The sequence below is a fragment of the Pithys albifrons genome, chromosome 6 (assembly GCF_047495875.1).
Source record: "Pithys albifrons albifrons isolate INPA30051 chromosome 6, PitAlb_v1, whole genome shotgun sequence".
Taxonomy (NCBI): Eukaryota; Metazoa; Chordata; class Aves; order Passeriformes; family Thamnophilidae; genus Pithys; species Pithys albifrons.
This window is the reverse complement of record NC_092463.1, coordinates 30,918,803-30,940,723: the sequence shown is the minus strand read 5'-3', so window position 1 is coordinate 30,940,723 and position 21,921 is coordinate 30,918,803. Positions and strand designations below refer to the sequence as shown.

The 21,921-nt window shown below is 36.2% G+C and overlaps 1 protein-coding gene across 8 annotated transcripts in view; it reads left to right on the top strand.

Annotated features, from left to right (window-relative positions):
- Positions 1-21,921, top strand: part of DPH6 (diphthamine biosynthesis 6) — a 200,990-nt gene that overhangs the window by 104,944 nt on the left and 74,125 nt on the right. The window contains exon 13 of one of the 8 annotated variants that reach the window (XM_071558030.1): positions 11,859-20,055. The exons of the other annotated variants lie outside the window; for them this stretch is intronic. Within the exon in view, the coding sequence (XP_071414131.1) occupies positions 11,859-12,029 (171 nt within the window). The 3' untranslated portion in view covers positions 12,030-20,055. Of the gene's footprint in view, positions 1-11,858; positions 20,056-21,921 lie in introns of those variants that run through there. 8 annotated transcript variants of the gene reach the window in all.

Below are 21,921 nucleotides of genomic sequence, written 5' to 3'. Positions count from 1 at the left end.
CGCCAGTATGCCCCAGATTAAATGGTACAGAAAGAACCAAAAATCACCCAGGTAACCATTTCTAATAAAACAATCATTCTGTAGTCTCTCAGAATTGATCCTTAAGGGAAACTCACAAAAATATCTTCAGAAGATGAGAATAAGGACTCAAATTTGTAATTCTACTATAAATTTGAAAAAATAATTCTACTGAAAATGTGCTGTTATTTTGTTGGCACTATAATCTTTCTTAACTTCTGCACGGTTTAGAGGCTATAACCTACCTGTCTTGGTGTCTTTCCTAAGTAGTATCTTCTCTTTCTGTCCCTTTCTCTCCTCTTCTAAAATCACTCCTCCATAGCTTCCATTGTTCTTATAAAGATAGCACAATTGATACCTGGGTAGGTCTCCTCGCCCTATATTTAGCTTCTAAAGCTGTGGCATTTGTTTCAGACCAGTCACCCATATTATTTTCTATCAACATACCTGTTATTCATACTTTTTCATGTTCTGCTTTACTATGTTTTACGGTAAGGATCCTAGTTAGAGTTCAAACGTTTTTTTCGAGATTATGTATTCACTATTGGCAAATTTATTTGGGTCCACTACATTATCTTGGCATTTTGGCACCACGAATATTTCCATCCCCCATCCCAGTTTGTTTTTGTTTGTGAATGTGATGCGTGAGAGCCTGAGGGTTGAGCTCAGTAACTGAAACATTGTCTCTTTCTCTAGAGATTCAGTTATGTGATTATTGTGACAGTTTTGAAGTGCTCATGTTCTTTCTCTTTGAATTTTCTCTAGGTTAACTGCTTATGAGCTATGCCATGCCCTAGATAATTCATCCCAAAATATTGACTAACGTATACAGAAACAATGTCTTGATTCTTTGTGTAGCTGGTATTTCTGCTGACTAGTTTGCCAGAATTCCACTTATAAGGACACCCTGTGTTTTTATGTACCTCCTAGGACACTCATCCAGACCAATCCTTCTTTTTCCTCACTTGTTTCCTACAGCATCCATATGCTTCTTTGTTCAAAATTATGCTTTCTACTTTAGTATATGGGTATATGAGAAGATACCCAAAACTTACCAGATGCTTCAAGACATCAAGTAAGTAATTTAGGTACCTTTACTTCTCTGGAGAAGTACTCTTCTACTCAGACACCAACGTCCCCCAGTAAGCATAGCTTTTTACTGCAGTACTGAAAGTAAGTTCAAGCTGAACTGATTGTAAAAAATTAGTGCCCTCTCTATCATTGAACACTGAAATAATATTGAACCTCAAAAATATGTTGTGCTGGTTTAAAGGCGAACCAGCAGGGGAAATGAACTCACCCTGAGAGAGATTATAAGTCAGAGCTAAAATTTAATAATAATACTACAATAAAAACACTGACACAAAAGGGAAATTGCTTTCAACTCACAAAAACCCAGCAGTATAACCCAGTGTCCTGGGGCACAAACCCAAGGGGGTTTGTTAGCCCTTGTGCTGGGACCCCTGTGGCTCCCTCAAGTCCAGAGCAAAAGGAAATGAAAAACCTGTTGGTGCAGGCAAGGGCTGTGGTCTGGCTGAGACTGGTGATCTCCTCCTGTTGAGGACCTGCTGCTTCTCTGGATCCAACAAGAAGTTCCTGAGGTCTTCTTACCCACTACTTATGTGCCCTCAGGGAGCACCCAGTCCCTCCCCCTGGGCAGGGACTCACACAATGAGTGATTAACTCTGGGAGCCAGGGGGTATTGAACTGTTGATGGCCCATTAGCAGCTCTGCCCCCCTCAGGCTGGGTGTGAAGGTGATAATGACTCCCTGGGCAGCTGCTGCTAATGGTCCATTGTCCTTGGGGAATGAATAGAGGGGGTAGAATACACAGCTTTGATCACCCCACACACAAGTAAACCACATGGAATCTGTCTCCCTCAGGCAGTGCAAGCAAACAGGTTGGTTGTCTTGAGTGTGGGCGTATTTTCCATGGCTCTACCCTTTAAGGTAGATTTTTTTTTCATATCCCCACTCTTTGAGTCCAAGGGACCACAAATAATTTTCATCCTTCTATATCTGTTGACTAAACTTCCTTTGACCACTGTAAAAACTTGAAAAACATAATTCTTTTAAGTCAGCGTTGTCATGTGCTGTCTGTTGTTGAAGTGCACTTTTCAGCTGAACTCTGCGTAATGTTTCAGGAATTGAACACATTTTATCCCTGAGTTCAGTTATACTGTTCCTCACCACAAACTCTCTCAACCTAACAAAAAATCCAACCTTGAAATCTTGTAAGAAAAATCTGTTTCTGAATGTACTCTTAGTAGCTCTTTGTAATGAGACAGGACAACATTTTAAAAACAAGGAAATATCTCTTAGCCTGACGGTTGCATTTTAGGGAGCTTAAAATGGAAAAGCCAAACTTACATGCATGGCTATACCGAAATTCTCACTTGTCTTAGGCTTAAAGAGTGCAGGATTTGATATCGCTGCACCAGAGAACGATTTTTGACATCTCTTCCTTTTTTTGTTTGTTTTCAAGGCTAACTGAAGTGTTTTCAATGGTTTACATGTTTTTCCTCCATGGTTGTTACTATTTGAAATTAATTTATGGTTAATTTCTTCTGGTGTAGCTCCAAATTATAGTTGTATTTGTATTCTGTGTTAGTGGTAACTTGCTCATACAGATTCTGCCATGTTAGTTTATGAAAGCATGCTGTGTATGACATTTTGTCATGCAGTACTTCTTGAACCACTTCTCTTTTTCAGTCAGAACGCTAAACAAACATTGAGAGGTTTGTATCTTGCAGTTACAATCCAGACAAGGTAAAAAATAAAAGCTTTAGCTCCAAAATTCTGATCAAGTTTGTGTTGTACATTGAATATATTTTTAAAGAAAATTGGATATTCACGGTCTACTAGGTAAGATTATTTTTTTATTATATGGTGTTAGTGTGACCTGTTTCTTCTCTTTGCAATTAGAGCTGTGAATCAGTGTTGAATTAATTTTCCCTAAATATCCTAGAAACTGTGTGTGAAATGTTTTGTGGTTCTTTGAAGATGAAAAATACCATGTAAAATGTAAGATTACTTGTTTGGATTAAGCAGAGAAGTTATTTTATTTTTAACTTATGTATATATATCGCTGTGGTTCTTTGCACTTACATTTGCTAAGGAAATATCAGAGGTTTTTTTGTAATTGTATGATTTCTTCCTTCCCTCCTTCCCTCCTTCCCTCCCTCCCTCCTTCCCTCCATTTCCTCACTTAAGTAATTTAAGAGAGAAGGAGAGTTCTTATGTAAGAAGCAAGCTATTTTCCTTAAAGTCAAAAGCTTTTTATTATAAGGCATCTGTTACATTGGAATGCATTTTGATATTTCCAAGCTATTTGAAATCAGTTGGGAGCAAAGAGAAGTACATGTACATATATGAGTGGAAAGTGAAAACGGTTGCAGTTTAGACAAACATTATTTTTATATATCTCGATTATTAAATATTGCAGTTTCTAATATGTACATAGTTCTTCAACTTACTTTAAGAATGTTCCTATTTACTAATGTTAAAGCCTAACTCATTTCTGTGGAAAGATTTATTAAAATTCCTTGAAAGGATGTCATAGAGTGCACCTAAAAAATCTCTAAAATTTCAGAATTTCATTATATTAAATATTTTTATGAGGATCATTTTTGCTAATTGTGTCTCATTCCTATGTTTTTTGATAATTGTTACCAATTCATGCAGTTACATGTAATTAAAACTTCAGATAGTAAATTAAAAGCATTTTTTAATTGTGTAGGAAATACAAGCAAGTATTTACAAAAGGCAATAATACTCTGGAAGCAATTATTTACAAATAATTTTGATAGAAAGTCATGATAGTTGCATGAAAGGAAGAGAAGTACACAAAGGCCTAGAACAATTAGAATGTTTTTTTAAATATGCCTGTCCTGATCTATTGATTCTAGTGCTCTTTATGAAACATTGCAATACAGTGCAATGATGGGTTATTTTAAATACTGTTCTGGTAATACTCTCCATTTTTTTTTATTAGTTCAAGTCTCTTAGGAAACAAGAGTAGGATAATCTCTGGCATATCTGTAGAGACTTCAGTTTTTAAGATAGAATTTTCATGCCAGTATATGCCAAGAGCTATATGTAACTTTCATTTGTGCATACTTACTACAAACCAAAATAATCAATAGGTGTAGTTAAAATATATGAGATCACTGCTGTCTCCATTACATTTCTGCACCTTGTACTGCACCATGTAGCTGTGATTGCAGTACAGTGCAAGGATTGTTGTCTTTCCAGCCTTTAAACATTTACTCTGTCCAAGAACTACCAGTACTCCTAAGCATGTAAATGCCAACAGTTCCTACTTGTGTTGGGTTCAGTGATGCTGGTAGTATATCCAGTGCTACAAAACTTGCATTAGAACATACTCATAATTGTAGTCAGTGGGATTTTTCTCTCAACTTTGTTTGGTTCAGGAGCTGGCAAAGGTGCAAAAATAAAGGAAGGAATGAAAAGAAAAATAGCAAAGAATAAAATTGAGAGAAGGTTGCAAAATAAAAATAATTATAAAATATATAAAAGAAAGCAAAGTAGCTATTGAAAATTTTAAAGCTGTGGGTTGAAATGAGAATATTGGCAAAGGTCATTTAAGAAAAGGTTAGCTGTAGAATTATAAACAAGAAAAGAGACAGAGAAAAAAAAGGGAAGAAATAAAATGAGTCAGACAGAAAGTAGGCAAAGTGGAGAGAAATGAAGAAAGCGAAGGAAATTCATCCTGCTGGAGATAGTTTCTCCTGTCACTCATAGATAAGTATTGCCTCTAGAAAGGTCAGTTCAGGCATTGCCAAATGACAGAAGTGATAGGGTTGAACCACATCATCTGATGTAAGGTGAATAAAATAGGGCTCAAGAAGCAATTTTACATTGATAGGACAGTGTTTCAGTCCCCTCAAAATGTTTGGGGAATTCTGATGAATATGACTACCTTTTTACTTTCCCATTTCTTCCATTTCTGAAGTAAGAAATTTCTCTCACCTAAATGCATGGTATAGCATATTCTCATATGGACAGAATTTTGACGCCTTAGAAGAAAACTGATCTTGAAAGAGGTACTGAATACCAGAACTATAAGACATTAGGTAATGTAGTTAAAAAATGGTTTGTGAAGTCTTAACTTACTTGAGAACTGTCCTTTGTGAAACAGATCATATTTTCTATAAAGAAAACTAAACATTGTCTTGTTTCAGTGAAAATGTTCCTGACCTCAGTACTGTGCCTACAATACAATTCCTGTTTCAGGTTTTTCTTTCTACATTTATACTTCCTTTCATCCCATAACTGAGTGTTAGAAATTTGGGGTCTGCAGCTTTTTATAGAAATGAGTAGTGCCAACAGTAACAACAGGAAAAACAACTAAGTGCCAAATAATGTGTAAAGCTTCAGGATTTCATTTACATGGCCATTAAAGTTGCCATATATTTTTAATCCAGTAGATTATGTTAATAATTATTTCATGTTGCAGCGTATTTCTTTCATAATTGACAGAACAGTTAGTGAATCCTTTAGACCAGTTTGGTTTGCTCTTTTTCTGTTTGTTACTGGTCATGTGAGGTAATGTTGCATTTGTAATTAATTTCCTTTTATTTGAACAAAACTGTTTTACAGGATAATTTCAGACTATATTAACAAGTAGAAAGGGCATGACAGAAAGAAAAGAAAGCAGCATGATAAACGTTGTGACCTTCTAGTGAGAAACAGTATGGCATGCATAAAGGACTGCTGCATTACGTGGAGGTGGGGGAGAAGGAAGTGGGTAATTATTTGTAGCAGTGCTTTTACTGTTGTTGGAATGAGACAGACTAACAGTGGCAGCAGTCATTTTGCTGAATCAAAGTCCATGTTAGTCGCATTATACACTGCCACAAAAGGTTGTTAAGGCTGGTATTAGCATGTACCACTGAGGACACTGGAAGGACTCGATCTGTCACACTATATCGCCTTCTTGCCCTCAACCATTGAAGTCTCCAGCTCCTCTGACATGTTCTTTCATTAATGGCCTGGCCTTGACAACTGATCCTAATTGCCTCTGAACCGCACTTCATGTATTATTGGTGTCTGCCTGCCCTGGTTCATGTCAACAAGCCACAGCATGCACAGGGTGTGCCCGGTGCCTTTTGCTGAAATGATGCTCACATAGTCGTTTACCTCTGAGGGTTTGGGTCTCACCGGGATTGAAGTATAAAACTGAAGATTTTCCTGTCTCTTCTTAGTAATACTATAATGTGGATCTGTGCTGTGTACTTACTAGGCATGTATGAACACTCAGTAAAGCATCAGGCCAATTATACAAGATTCCATTAAAGCATAGACTGTAAATGCAAAACAAAACTTGCCTGCATTTTAGCTACTGAAGGTTTGTTTATTCCTTCTGAAAAGATTATTCAACTAGAATGTATGACTTACACTTAATTTTTCATTAATAAAAATTTTCTGTATTTGTAGTACAGAAGAAATGTTATTCATAGCATTGACAAATTAAAATGTTCTGATTTAAATAGGTAGGAAAAGGATCCCATTAGCTGAGGTGTAAATTAAAGCCAAAGGTCCTTTGAAATCTTAATCTCTCCTTTTCCATGAAACAGTTTCATAAACATGTTTATTAATATTTCTGGGGATGTTTTCAAAATATGCATTTTATTTCATAAAGCAATACTTTTTTTCTTAATTCTAAAATCTTTCAATTTTTAATCATGTGGATTGTCAAAAATGCATAGGTTTTAATTGTACTTCTGCAGTATGCATTGTATTTTTACTGTGCAGTTTTATTTTTAAATCTGTAGTAACATATCTGCCTGCCCAAAACATTCATATGTTTTAAGTATGGCTATGATTTAAGACTTTTATAATCTCTTATAAGATTTTCTATGATTACCTCAGTCATCAAGAAGACTGAATAATTTGAATGGGGAGCCTTTTAAGCATGCAAGTTCTACCAGTGATAATAAAAAATAAATCACAGCAGCTCTTTGGTGTTAGGTATCATTTAGCCTAATCTAGACAGTGACATTTGGGCCACTAACAGCATAATCATAGTTATTGCTACAAATTGCTCCATGTTTGAGTTTTAATGTTATAAGTAAATTATGCCACAGGATAAAATATATGCTTCTTTGGGAATTAAACATGTTTATTTCAGCAATGTGGATGTCGAATACTAGGAGATGGCAAGTTTCTTTCATGTAGTAATACTGCCACCTTCTGAGCCAGTGAAGAAAGATTCTATTTTCTCTCCCAGAGACTTTGTAAGGAATATGCTGCAGGTTGGTGGTTTGCTTGGAGTCAGCAGTGTAAGCTCCTAGAGTCAAAAGTGCTTTAGACTGGAGATTGCCTGAAACCTATTGCTGAAATTGTTTCAATATTCACTCTGGGAGGTAATTTAAGTTTTTATGGAGTTTGCACTCCTACTATGAAAGTCTGACAGACTAGAAGAAATAGGCAGGAAAGTCTATCGTGAAACTTCTGATAAAAATGCTTTTCTAAATACGTACCGCCATTGAAGTCAATAGCAAAAAATCATTCTTATTCTCTATGCTCTGTCAAAAGACAAATCCTGAGTTAATTGTGATACAAGAATGACATTAGAAAGGTTGTTCAGTGGTTTTAGGGCAGAGGTGGCCACAGCTGGGATTAGAAGATAAAGGGGATTGTGAACGTTCCTTCACCATCATTCATTCAGACAACGTGCCCTTCAGCAGAACAGCAAGCCCTTCTGATTTTCTCGAATTAGGAAGATTAGCATGAAGTGCATAATGTGGGATGATGGAATTTGTCATAATTTGCATTGTCCTGGAAAGATTCAGTTTGATAGAGCGATGCATCTCCGAGCATGTCATGTCCCACGGGCAGGTCATGGAGGAAGCTCGGCAGAAATAATTTTGCGATATGTGCATCAGTTGTAAATGCCTCATAACCAATTTGTCAAAAAAGAAAAAAGGGGGGGGGGGGAAGTGGAGGTCAGTAGAGTTGAAGGAGGTGGGCATTTGCCCAAACACATGTGGAAGTTAGATATGGTAATGGTAAATTAGACTTGTGCCATTTTAGAATGACACGATTACATGCAGTAAGTGAACACATTGACTAGATACTTGCCAAGTTACTGGTACAATTTTTTTCTACATTATGTAAGAAAAGTAGATCTTTCACCAATTGCATCATGAAGTTTATTTATGAAAATTCCTTACAGAAATTATCAGACATGAGAGCTTCAGGATCAGTTTTCTGAGCGATTGCTTCTGACCTTGGTAATGTTCCCAAACTGCAGATAGAAAAGGATAATCAGCATGTAGTTGACAAAACGGACATGACAGTGTTACTTACATGCTGCGGCATTTCTGGAAATAGGCATGTAGAATTCAGACAGGCAAGGGGAACACACTTATTTACAGTAGCATAGCAAGAAGAAAAGGTCCAATGTCATGAATTGACCATGGTTTATTTATGGACCATCTGACAAAGAAGCAACAGTCTTTGATATTTAGAAATCTCTCTTGCCCAAGAACGTTATAGCTAATGCTCATAGGTTATGTTATTTATCATTTCAATATCTGGTTCTACTTGAGGAAGACATTTTGCAGTGTCTCCTGTATTTGTCTTTCTTTATATATTTCAAACAACAGATTAATGCCGGTAGTTCAGTAACACTGATCATTTGTGACAGTTGAGCATTTGTGAGTTGAGGGTCTAATAACAAAATCAAAATAAAAAAGGGAAAAAATGAAAAGGAAATTGTCACTTCTAAGGATTTACTTCACTGTGTATGAGATGCAAATAATGCTTCATACCTGAGGTTGATCGTCTTTCAGATGGTTATTATTACGGAATTCTGATTATTGAAAACTGAATTACCTTAGGGTACAACTCAACATAAATAAATCTTTCAGCACCCAGTACCTAGAATCAAGACACATGTGACACTAATAAAACTGCACAGTTACAATTTGATCAAGTGTGTTGGTGTGGGGTTTTGGAAGAAAGTATGAAAAAATGGGTTTTAATAATTCCAGCCCATATCCCTCAAAAATACTTTTGTCTGAAAAATAGTAACTCTTTATATAGATTCTGTGAGGTTTTGATCTATTCATTTCCCACAGTTTACAACTTTAAGTTTTCAGGCAATTTGCTGTGCTACTCAGGGATCATAATTGATGTGTGGTACCAAATACTATTTCTCTAACACAAAAAGGTTCCTATAGATTGCGAAGTGTCTATAGATTGCAAAAAATGGACTATATCTTTTATTGCATTGAAACCCCAGATCCTGTATTATTTAGTATTGCGCTGTACCTGGTGAAGAAAAAGAATCTCTAGAAGTGTGTTTTTATTGATTTGCTGTGTGATACATGCTGATTATATTTTTTAAATGACAGAATAAGTAATCTTTGCATCTTTCTATTTTCAGTCTAGTTGATACTTTGTTCTGAAGATGTGTTCTGGGAGTTTTTGAGTGAAAAGCAACAAGTGTTCAGGTTTTTTTATAGTTTCCTTACTGGTGTTTTTCAGAAAATATTTTGCACTGTCTGCTGGTCATTTCAGTAATATAGCTTGACTTTGAGTTTTGAGGGCTGATGGTGATGAGTGAAAAACTTTGATTTATTAAGTAATCTTTAAATATCTCAGAGCAAAGGATCACTATTAGTAGTGTTTTTCTTTGTGACCTAATTATAGAATATAGAAATACATCTGCTGGTGGCATGAGAGCAGAGCTCAAAACATACAGAACTGATTGAAAAATATAAAAGCCTTGAAACATAAGATTTAAAATTTCTGTTTAATTACTTGTATTAATTTCATCTTGAGAAAGAACTTTCAATCAATAATTTTTCATTTGGCCTTTTTGTGAAGTTTACTGGTATCTGGTGATAGGCTTAAAACATGCCTGTAGGATGTCACTTTCTCATAACAGGAGCTACGTGAAGTGCTTAAATTGTGATAGGCTTTCCACATGATATTTTGTGAGAATATACCCAGTGAAGAATGAAGCTATAGAAGTATACAAGAAATAGGTGATATAATTTCTTATGTAAATTTTGCTCCATATTTGCCTTATCTGATTTTGAGAGTCCATTTACTACTTTTATATGCTCCATGTGGTATCACCATGAATATGTTGGGTAGAATTCACACATTTTTTTATTACCCTTGAAGAAAGATAGTATGTAATATGACATATTTGGTGTCACTTTTAGTGAAATGGGGGACATTCAAAAATGAAAAAAATGCTGAAATAAAGATGCAGTTAGGTGATATTTTTCAAAAATAAGGATAGGAGGCCATAAGATGAAAACTGGGGACTTGCTGCTAGATTTATAAGAATTTCAGAGAGGAAAACACAAATTTCTTTCACATCTGGAAACCTTAAGAGAAATTAATGGAAAGAATACTTTGCGCGTGCATAGTAATGATTGTTCTTCAAAAATTACTTTCCTCTAAAGGGATTTTGTCTATTGACTTTTATCAACATGTATGAAAAACCCCACAGTTTTGTTTTTCCAGTCATCCATGCCACAGATTCTGTCTAGAAATTTCTGGTTGATCTGTGTTATCTGTATTGTTATAGTTCTTGACTTTAAAGATTCTTCAGATTCAATTCTAGTGTAATATACTTGTATATATTCCTATCTCATTCTGATTCCTTAGAGCCTCCAATGTATTTTTTAATTTCTGAATAAGGACTTAACCTGACAATAGTGAAAATCCATTTGAAGGAAGACACTGAACCACAGACATTGGAATAGTCTGGTTCTAGCATCCTTAGTAGGTTGTGCTGGTCACTTAGCTCAAGAGAAGGCAGAGAGAATGGAAGGCAAAAGAAAAAAAAATCATGCTGGGAGATGGCAATCCTTTTTGTATTTGTCTGGAAATAGGTCTTTTACTGGACTTCATCTTCTTGCCCAGTCAGGCTTTGGGTTTGAGAGCTTTGTGAGCCAAATGCTTTATATTGCTGTAAAAGAAGAGTAGTGCAAAACAGGCCCAGTGCAGGAGTCAGTATGGATCATTAATACTTTAGTGTCAGATGAGGGGATGTAAATCTGAAAACTTATGATGTCACGTAATAAGTAATTTTTTCTCGAAAAAATTTATATAAATGATAACTCTTTTCTACGCTTAATTGTGTAACTATAAAACACCAGAGAGAACCTAAATATTTAAGTAATTTTCTGTGTTGGAATTTCATAACTAAAGCATCTGTTTGAAATTTTATTAGGCCATTTATGAATTTTCTAGAAATTTACCATAACATTTTATAAAATCCTTTTGCTGTAGCTCTTAAGCTACATACAAGGAAAGGAGAGAGTCATTCCTCTTCTGATAGACAGGAGAAAAGCACAGTTAAGTCAGATAGTGCTTTGCAGAGTTTGTCCTCTTCATCTTGTTTTCAATTGGTCTGTAAAAATGGGAAAAGGATTTGAGGGAAGAAGAAATAGGAATGCAAAAGTAATATCATTTGTATGTGAAACAGAGTGAGCACAATACTCTGACTACATTTTTGTAAAACTATTTAGATAATCTGAGAGTGGAAAGATAAAAACTATAGATTGGAAATGGAATTGGAGGTAAGATGATCCAATCTTTTAGTCATCTTGGTGGCCATAACCAAACACAGCACTCCAGGTATGGCCATCAATACTGAGTAGAAGAAAAGGATCACCTCCCTCGACCTGCTGTAAATGCTCCTCTGAATGCAGCCCTAGACACCATCTCCTTCTGTGTGACAAGGCCACATTGCTGGCTGATGTTCAGCTTAGTGTCCACCAGGACCCCTAGGTCCTTTTTTACAAACCTGCTTTCCAGTCAGGCTCTAACATGGGTTTGTTACTTTGCAGGTGCAGGACTTTCAACTCCTTGAACTTGTTGAGATTCCTGTCACTGCATGTCTTCAGAGTCCATCTGGATGCAGCACGACTCTCTGGTGTATCAGCCATGCCTCCCCGTTCTATGTTATTTTCAGACTTGCCAAGGGTATACTGTGCCCCATCATCCAGATCATGAATTAAGATGTGGAACAGGAGTGGACCCAGTGTAGTCTCCTGGGTGTTCACCTGTGAGACTCTGTGCCACTGATCCCATCCTCTGGGCCTGGCTGTTCCACCAGTTTTCAGTGCACCTCACTGTCTGCTCATCGAGCTCATATATCAACAGCTTCTCTGTGAAGGTGTGGGGTGATAGCCCTGATAAACTTTTGATGAGTTGACGGAAATGCCTCAGCTCCCTGGAGGGATGCCCCCAGAACCATTGTCAGAGGACAGAGACATCCCAGTGGCTTTCCAAAGGGTGGAGTGTTGTGGAGATGACATGGCCCTCCTTTGTGACATCTTCTGGGAACACAAGTCAACAGAGTGTGTTCCAGGACACAGTGTCAAAAGCATTATTAAAGTCCAGGCAGACAATATCTGCTGCTCCACCCTCACCTACCAGGTCAGTTGTTTCACTGTAGTAGCTCGGTCTGTCTTGTCCTCTTATTAAGTGCCTCTCAAACTTTTCTGGGTGAGTTTCTCTACTGAGTGTGTCTGGGTGCCAGCAGCTGCAGCCAGATGTGGGTGGCAGTGACTGGAGAGACCCAAGTGAGTGAAACCCAGTGCCAGCTTTGGGTGTGTGTACGTGTGTGTAGGTCAGTGTCTGTGTGTGTCTGTGTGTGACTGTCTGTGTGTATGTGCATGTGTCTGAGTGCAGGGTCTTCACCAGCAACTGCAATGGGGCTGCAGACTCAGGGACTTGTTAGTCTGGGTGACAGCAACAGGGGAGACTGGCGATCCAGGGACAGCTGCTGTGCAGACTGAGCATCTGAGCTGGGCTGCTGGAGGGATCCAAGTAGTAGGTGTGCCTATTTGTACTGTTTCCAGTGCAATTTCACCCTGTGCAGCCAGGGAGAGGAGTGGTCCAAGGGTTTTGATTCCACCTCAGTTGGTGTGAGGGCTCTGTGTCTCTGACTGCATTGATTGGTGTGGCTGGCCATGTGTGCTGCCTGATTCCTTCTAACCGATAAAAATATGGAACTGCAGAAAAGAAAACAAAACACCGTAGGCATAGAAGGGAAGTAAAACAATGCAAAAGTGCAGAAAATGCATTTATTTAACTATCTACTATTAGATGAGGCCTTTACAAACTTTGATATTCTTATTTTTGCATTACTGTAATTGCAATTTGTGATGTAAAAATAAGATCCCTGCCTAGAGTCTTGAGCCCTGCAAAGTGTTCCCTTTCCCAGAGATCTTCCTGTGTCCTCAAACAAAATAGGAAAAAGAAGTGGACCAATGTAGCACCAGGATATAGCAAGGAGCCCGTTTTCAACATTTGTGTCTTGTTTAAGAGTATGAAATTTGTGTAGAAAGTAAATGGGTTGAACTGCTGTAGATGTATATTTGATTTAACATTTCCAAATTTGGAGAAACGGAACAAGTATTGCCAAAGTTTAATTTGGCATCCTTTTTTAAAGCTGTTGCTTTTTTTTCCCCCAGAATTTGAATATTTTTCTTCAACTTAAAAATTTGCAAGAGATTTCTAGCAAAAAATATCTTTTGATTTATTCCTATAAAATGGATAAGCTGTAAAATAGTTATTGAACTGTTGGTTTTCTAAACAATGTTGCACGAAATTAAGATGTCAACCAACCCTACTTGCAGACTTCTCTTTTACTGAATCTAAACTGTTTTTCTGAAAAGTACTCGATAGGGCATGGAAGACTGTAAATTGAAAAGAGAGTAAGAAGAAGCAGAGAGGAGTATGGATGAGTGAGACCCCCAGTGTGACTGGTGGTGTTTTCCCTTCCCGAGCGGGAAGACCAAAGCGGATTAAAGATGAGCAGGTTCCAAGTGATTAGTTCGGTTTATTACATTCTCAGCTGAATCTCTCTTTGTCTGTGTGCTTCCCCAGTCTTCCCTCCTGTTCAGAGAATCAAAAAGTTAATTACTGTAATTTAAAAAGTGTACACACAGTGCCTCAGTACATCCAAATCATGGATGTAGGTCTGAAAGGCTGCTAGCCTGCCTTGGCACCTCACCACCACTTTTGCCACTCTTCTTTAATTTTAACTCTATGTAATATGTCTGTTCACAATTCTGTTGTTTTCTATGCTAAGCAGGAAGGGTGGCTGTTCATATTTGTCTCGTAGCTCTACACCCAATTTTCACTCTCACGTCTGTTGTTTTTTCCCTTCCTCCTGCTTACAGAAAATCATTCTGTGCAAAAAAATTAACTACCTTCATCACTTAACTAGCATTCAGGAAGGCTCAGCATGACAGCACTTTAAAACAAAGATCCTTTATATTCACTACACTGGTAGTTATCTATCTGTTTTTTCATATTAAGATTGCAGTTCATAACGTTTTCTATTTTTCTGACTTCTCCATTGCTCCATGGGAGCTGCTGAACAATTCTGAAAATCTGGTTGTATCTAAGGGAAACTCAAAACTTTAAAAGTATGCATGCATAATAGAGATACTGATATTTTCTGAAAATATGCTTTTATATGGAAGTTGAAGAACTGTAACAGGGGTTGTGGTCATATATTTTTTCCTTTTATTTATCAGTGATATGTCTGTGCTTCCTCAATATTGAATGTTACTTGATAATAAAACTCTGCTCTAGGTTATATTTATCTAAGTAAACTGAAGAGTGAAACTTTAGTCCATTACATGCCAATTATTGTCCTAAACAGGCAGTATTGATATTCTGAGCAATGGTAGGGTAAGAAATTTACTCAAAGTATAAGAGTATTTTATGTGACTGCATTTCTTATTTGCTGTGAAGAGTAGAAATATTAATGAAGTGTGACCCTGAAAACACTATTGTTACATATGTCAAAACAGAGAATGCTGGAATACAAAAATTAAATGTAGCCTTTAAAAGAGTTCTTGTGTTCTAGGGAAGTCTTGCAGTAGACGTGTCTGCTGTGTGTGTGTTGCAGACATGATATGCACTTGAATTGTGTGCATGTCTGAGGTGGGAATATTGACAAGTGCCTCTGAAGTTTCTACTCTGTCTAAGCTGCCTGCTGTCTGGAGATATTTATGTCTGGAGTGCAGAATAAAATCTATGGACAGAAGAAAGCAAAACCAAAACAAGTTAAAAAAATTGTAAGGCTTTTTATGCAACGTACTTTTTGCTCCCCTCCCATTCAATGGACTTGCATAGACTTCTGAAATTTATACCAGCATTAAGGGTCTATCCAGAATGTTCTGAAGTTCAGAGGGATTTCAGATAGGAAACCAACTCTCTTTCCTCAGCAATTGAGGATTTGAGAGTCTTCTGAATTGTTTTTGACAAGAGAGATTGTTTTCTCAGCAAAATGCATTGGGCTTTTAGGGGTTTAATAACAGCTCAAAAATGAGCAGCCATCTTGGTTAGATTTTTCTTTCAGATTCATCTTTTCACATTTTTGGGTTCCATTTCTCTCACAGGAATATTTAAAATATTCCTATTAACGTTGCAGGTTTTCTTATAGCTGCACATATGTTACATCCAATTCATGATTTTGATTATCAATGTATTGATGCAACCGTGGCCCTCAAAAACAGTGGTGAAAACATAGTTGTTTAACTGTGAAATAAAAGAGATTAGTTTCACCTGTAGTGGTATTAAAGATATGGCCCCTCAGGTATGTTAACAGAACAAACAGTAGATGGAAGATTCACAAAGATACTGGTTTTCAGCTTCATTTTTCAAAAGCTACTCATGGTTAGGCAAAACCAGAAATTTCTATTCCATCTTTAACTCTGGCTTTCAGATCAAGTGTCTATGTCTTTTTATAAGTAGGTATAAAAAGCTTTAAAAATCTAGCACAGTTGCACTCTTTTTCAACAGTAGTACACTAAAAGGTTTGGGATGTTTTGGAATTATTGGAAATATTTTAAAGGTATTTATTGTTTTTTTATAAGGACTGAGACATACAGATGTAAGATTTACTTAAAATAAAATTATAATTTTAACTCATGAGAGGTTAATTGATTACTATGTGTAGTTTCAAGAAGTCTGTGTTTGCAATTAAAAATGTTTTATTAGTGTGAAAGAGATTCCTCATAGCACCCACTTAAAATAAGACATTAAATTTCTGCTGTAGGTCTCGATGCAGGTGAAATTTCCCCATGGCACTGTACTAGGTGGTGCTATAGCTGTAATTTGTGTTCCATTGTCTGTGACTATTTCAATTTTTTATTCCAGTTGGAAGGGCAATTAGAACAAAGGTAGTGTTGCTCCACAGAATTGAACCATGGGACTGAGATCAGAAAGTGTGCTTTAGGTCAGGTTTCCGCAGTATCTTGTAGTAAGTATTTTAAAGTCAGCTGAACAAAGTCACTTGTGTGTTGTGGGATTATTGTGGCAGTAGGCACAGAGTTAGAGAACTCATAGTTTGCAGATCCTGTCACCACGTAGATGTGGGGAATGTCCAGACATGTTTAGCATGGCAGGGCTGATCCATATGCATATAAGCAGGGCCTTAAATACCGAGGCAAACTTACTGTGAAAACTTACACTGTCTTAGGACTTTGGGCAGGAATTTCAGGTGTAATAGTCTTTCATTTAGAGATCTAATTTCTACTAAAAGCACATTTGAGATACACACTGGACAACAATATTGTGTATATTTTCATAGGTTAAAATTATATATTATTAAAGTGATGGACTCTAAACCTCAGGTATGAGAAGGATCAAAGTAATAGGAACTGATTTCACTTGTAGAGTTGCATTTGAGCACATTGGAGTGTTTTAGGTTGTATGAACAGCGTAATAGTATCTCAAAGAGATCATACTGTCAGATCTATGGATATTGCAAGGCTTGGGGCTTCATCATTATATGACCTTTGTTACCTCTATTGTCATCCTATGAAAGAGTTTTAAAGCTAGTGTGGTATGTAATTTTTTTCAAATTAGGTGACTACTCTCACTATGCATAACAATTTTGACTTAACTGTGAGATTACAGGACACTACCCTGCAGTACTCTGTCAGCTGTGAAGCAAATGACTCAGCTGTCCTGGAGACTAAAAGCTGGTGTCCCCCTAGAATAACTTTAAGCTTTACTGACAGAGTGACTTCCAGGAGCTCTGGGTGATGCCATGTATGTTTGTAAATAAACATTGTGTTTATGTCTCCAGAACTATTAGTCACACATCCTTCGGGAAAAACTTTCTGCTTATTAAATCATTGCTATGAATTAAAATTATTTTTTAATATACTGGCATAAATTGCAATTAAAAATCTTTTTGAGGCTAAAAGCACCATGCATGAAGTAATCTGATTAGGAATGTCACCTGCCATGTTTAAGAACTCATGGTGTTGCAATTACTGGACTTGCCTTTACATCTATGTGCATTGTTTTACTGCTAATACTGGGCTAAAAGATCTAAAGCATAATTAGTCAAGGTGGGATGTGAAAGGTTGAAAGACCTTGTGATGCCTACTGAAAAGCATCTGAACATCTGTTCCACATACAAGACTTGCTTTTAAACTGGGCAAATCATTTAATTGTGCTAGGTCTCAATTCTTTTTCTGCATATCAGTATTTCTGTTGCCCTCATTGTTCATTTTTCTTTCTGTGCAGTCTCAGAACTCTAGAATACTGGCCATTTGTATGCATGAAGATTGATTAAAACCATAATTCACTTTTGAGGGCCACAGTTACATCAAGACTTTGAGTTGGTTGTCACACGTTGTTAAGTTTCGTTGTACACTTGCTTTTGTGGAAGATAGCAGACTACTTCTGTGGAGATCTAATATATGCATTTATACAGCTTCAGGCAGTTATCTTTAGGTTCTTCCATATTTTGTCAGTTAGGACCAACAAACCCAACACCTCTGTGATAGAAAGAAACTTTCTTCGTTTGTAGAACAGAAAAAAGCCCTATTCACTGTCCTAGCAGTCCAAGGTCAAACAGAGTTGATACAGATGATCAATATCACTTTGAAATCGGTAACATTCTAGACTTCTGCAACAGTCTAATTGCTTGGCACTAAAACTCATGAATATATCAAAGAGAGAAATTGCAATGATGTTCCTACTTAGGAAAATTGGGCATTAAAAGCCCTGAATTGTTAACAAGATTTTTCTCTGCTTGAGGGCCAACCTGAGAACTGATCTTGTCAAGGTCAAATGCCCAATAAACAAGATTGGCACTGTTGAGACTAATCTGCCAGCAGAAGAGGATTCTGTTTATTTCTGTGCATATGTACCAGTTCCCTGCCTCTGCGGAAAGGGAATGGTAAATAATAACTGAACAGGATGGGTTTCCTATGAAGGCTGGGATGAGTACAGTAAATAATACATTAGCACTAAAAGCAAAACTATTACTGAATAATGGTTGATTTACTTTTTGTCATGTTGGGGTCATGGAACTAATATAGTTTAGAAATGTTGCAACTGTTCTGTGACAAACACTCAGATGAGACACACTTGATTTTATTTCCTGAGGGCTTAACTTTGTTAACATTTTATTTAAATTGGACTTGAATAAATTTTATCAAGTTTATATAAGTCCTGGAGTTACTAGATTGATCTCAGCCCTTGGACAAAAAGCCCATAAAGTAAAAAGCAGAAATCTAGAAGATATTTGGGACAGAATTATCTTGATACATTCACAGCAGTCTTCTGCTAGTGGGATGGAAAGGCTTTCAATATTTCTTAAATGGGTAGCTTACCAAACATTTGCCAAACGTTTTCTTTTTAGGTCTTTCCCTCTTGTGAAGGAATCTGTCAGGTCCTGTTCTTTGTTTGAGGAGTTGCCTTAAGAATCTCAGTCAAGTCTGCCTGCAGATCACATTATGTGAAGTTCCAAATTTCTTCTTTGTAACAGTAACAAGTCTGCAAGGGTGTTTGTCCTAAATTCTTAAAAAGTGGCAATAAATTTGAATTCTATAATGAAATGTGGACATTATGTAAAGATTGAATGATGATGAGTTCTCAGTGGTTACAAAACATCCATTCTCTCAACTTTATCCTTTAAAATGCTTGATGAATTAACACAAAAAAAATCCCTGGGCTGAAATATATTGCTTGCTTACTTCCCATAATTGCTGAGCAAGGTTCAGAAAACATTAAAAAAGCACTTTACCTCTGCAGTGAGTTGCAGAGTCTTCAGAAGGAAAAGTGTTACAGATCCAAGTAATGTAAATCAGAGGTGGCTGCAGGTAGAAACTTCAAAGTTCCCCTTTGTAACCCCCCTCAGGAAAAAACACTTACATACTAAGAAGATTAAGTATAGCGATTGGATAGCAATATCAAAAAAGGATCAGGAGTTTTTTGGAAAAAAATAAAAAACACTTCTAAAATTAAAGTTAAGGAATAAAGCATTGCAAAGTCTGTTAGTATTGATTGGTTTACTGCATTTTTCCTAACTCTGAATGTTCTGCAAGTAAGTTTGGGTTTATCTTCTTAAGCATAAATGTACATCCATAATGCAAATGATGTGTATTTTACTTATCATCCAATATAAATGACATTTCGATATGTATCCTGGTTTTTTGGTACTTCCCAATCAGCGCTTAAGTTTTCATCTCTGATATGTTAATATTATGTATATATGAGAGTTTATATGTCTTCGTATGTGGTAATACTAAAATTCAACTTGAAATTGTCAATAAATCAACTTCCTGGTTATGCTACTCTTAGACTCTCAATAATTGGACTGTTAGAACTATATGTTTAGTATAGGACATATCCTAGTTTTATGGAATTGCTTCTTACTCCTCTTTTTGGCAGCTCTATGTGACAAGAAAGTATAAGCCAATGCTAATATTATTTTACTTTCCCACCCAAAATAAGTACTCATATTGCACAACTGCTCAGGAACTTGGAACATCTTCCCCTGTTTAATATTTTCTTCTTTTCAATCTATCTGGATGAACCACTTAAATTAAGTTTTTATTTACTGTATTTTTAAGAGCTGTAATAGGGATTCAGACTAAAGCAGATCTTACAATGTTTCTTGTGTGAGAATGGAAGCAGGACTGTAATATTTTTGTTAGGTATCTAATCTACTGAAGTTTTCTTAAATAAATAATGTTTTTCTTTGTTATAATAAATTTGTTACAATAATTTTTTTACTTTTTCATCTCAATTTTTTCATATGCAAACAGTCTTAAGCTGCTTGATATTTTGTTATGAACTTGGAAAGAGATTATTCGCTTGAACCCCTCTACCTCTGCAGTACAGTATAAAACAAGTCCTGATCTTGCCGTTAATTGCCAAGCAGCTGACAGTAATGCACTCAGCAAAAACACCAGTTACATGTTTCTTATACTCCACATCCTCATCCAAAACAAACAGTGTATGTGCAGCTCTGTACTGGTTTGACTGAATCTTCTTTGTCTTAGAAAAGGTCTGTTATGTTTTTTGTGCTTTTAAATAACAACGTAGTTTGAGAAGCCTCCCTTTCAGTTAAAAGATAATGATCATGAGTTCTGTGATAATCAAGTTTTGTGTCTAAATGCGTTTTCTAGTCTCATGCTGATCTTCAAGAAAGCACCATTTACCACGTGGATGTGACTTGATCCGCATGAGAGAAAGTTTTATTCTTTCCAACAACGGGAGTTTTTATCCCACCTACAAAAGCTATGCTGGCTGCTATTAAGAGTCATGAAGATTTCAACTAATACAGTGAATATTTCATTGAAAAATTAGAATGTGACCATTTCAAATGTAAATTTTGAAGCAGTGCAGACAAACTGTAGCTTCATAGAATTAATCAAGTGCATTTTTGAAATGTGATCATTTCAGATACAGTAAATTTTTATGTGCATGTATTTTAGCTATATATTTATATATTATGATCAAAGTTTATAAATCTTGAAGCATGAATTACTGAATTCACTGTAGCTGTGTGTTATTAATAGTAGCAGTAATAAATGACCAGGTCCTTCAAATATGGCTGGGTTTATAGATACTACATCTTTTGAATAATGAGCTCTTCTTTACTTTGACACTTTTCATGTCTTAAATGTTTTTAATCACATACAGTTTATACTACATTGATTACCTGAAAGAATGTTGGAAGATTTAATGATCCTTGTTTTGTCAGTGTAAGAACTTAGCAGTACCCATCACATGATGTTATTCAGTATGACAGTTACTCAGCTTATACTTCAGGGAAGATATCAAAGCTAATATCTAGTTTGTAGTATAAGTAATCTTTCATGATTACCACTTAGGATGATTTGGGACTACCATCACCCCAGTGGCTCCACTATATTCAGTATTTCTAAAGATTTTATATTTCCATTTGTTAGTCTTTCTACTCTTCAATTGCTGTTGCTAGAACAATAAATGTGAATATTTTTTTGCTTCTCAGTTTTACATCTATACTACAAATAATAAAATCTAAACTATAGCAGCTCACCTATATAGCAGAAAAATTGTCCTCTGATATTGTTTATCTGAAAGGAAATGCAGGAGAAGATTGCCATGACTGCAGATTTATTGGACGTTTATATGATATCTCTGTGGTTATGATGGTGTGTAGTGCTTGGCTCTTTCCTGCAATAACTTTAAAGCTAGGGAAGTGACTGCTGGATTGACAGGATGAAAGCAGTAATAATAAAAGAAGGAGAAAGAAGACAACATGCATTTACACTTGAGATGTTTAAAACTTGCTTATACTACCTCCAGGTCATACAGATGTAGAGGGAATGTGGATGACCTGACAACTCCTGAATTTTTGATCAATTGCTACTTAGCCTTCACTGGAACACCTTCATACCCTCATGACTTAATCCTCATTTGCAACATTTCTGTTTAGCTTCATCTCTCAGATTCTCAAAGTGATTGAGATATTATTATTTCTATATAAAAAGTGATATGTATGCCTATAGCACTTCAAGAACAAATAAAAAAATTCTTCTTTCATATCTTTCCTATATCGTTAAGGTGTAAAAATAGGTACTCATACACACAGTCATT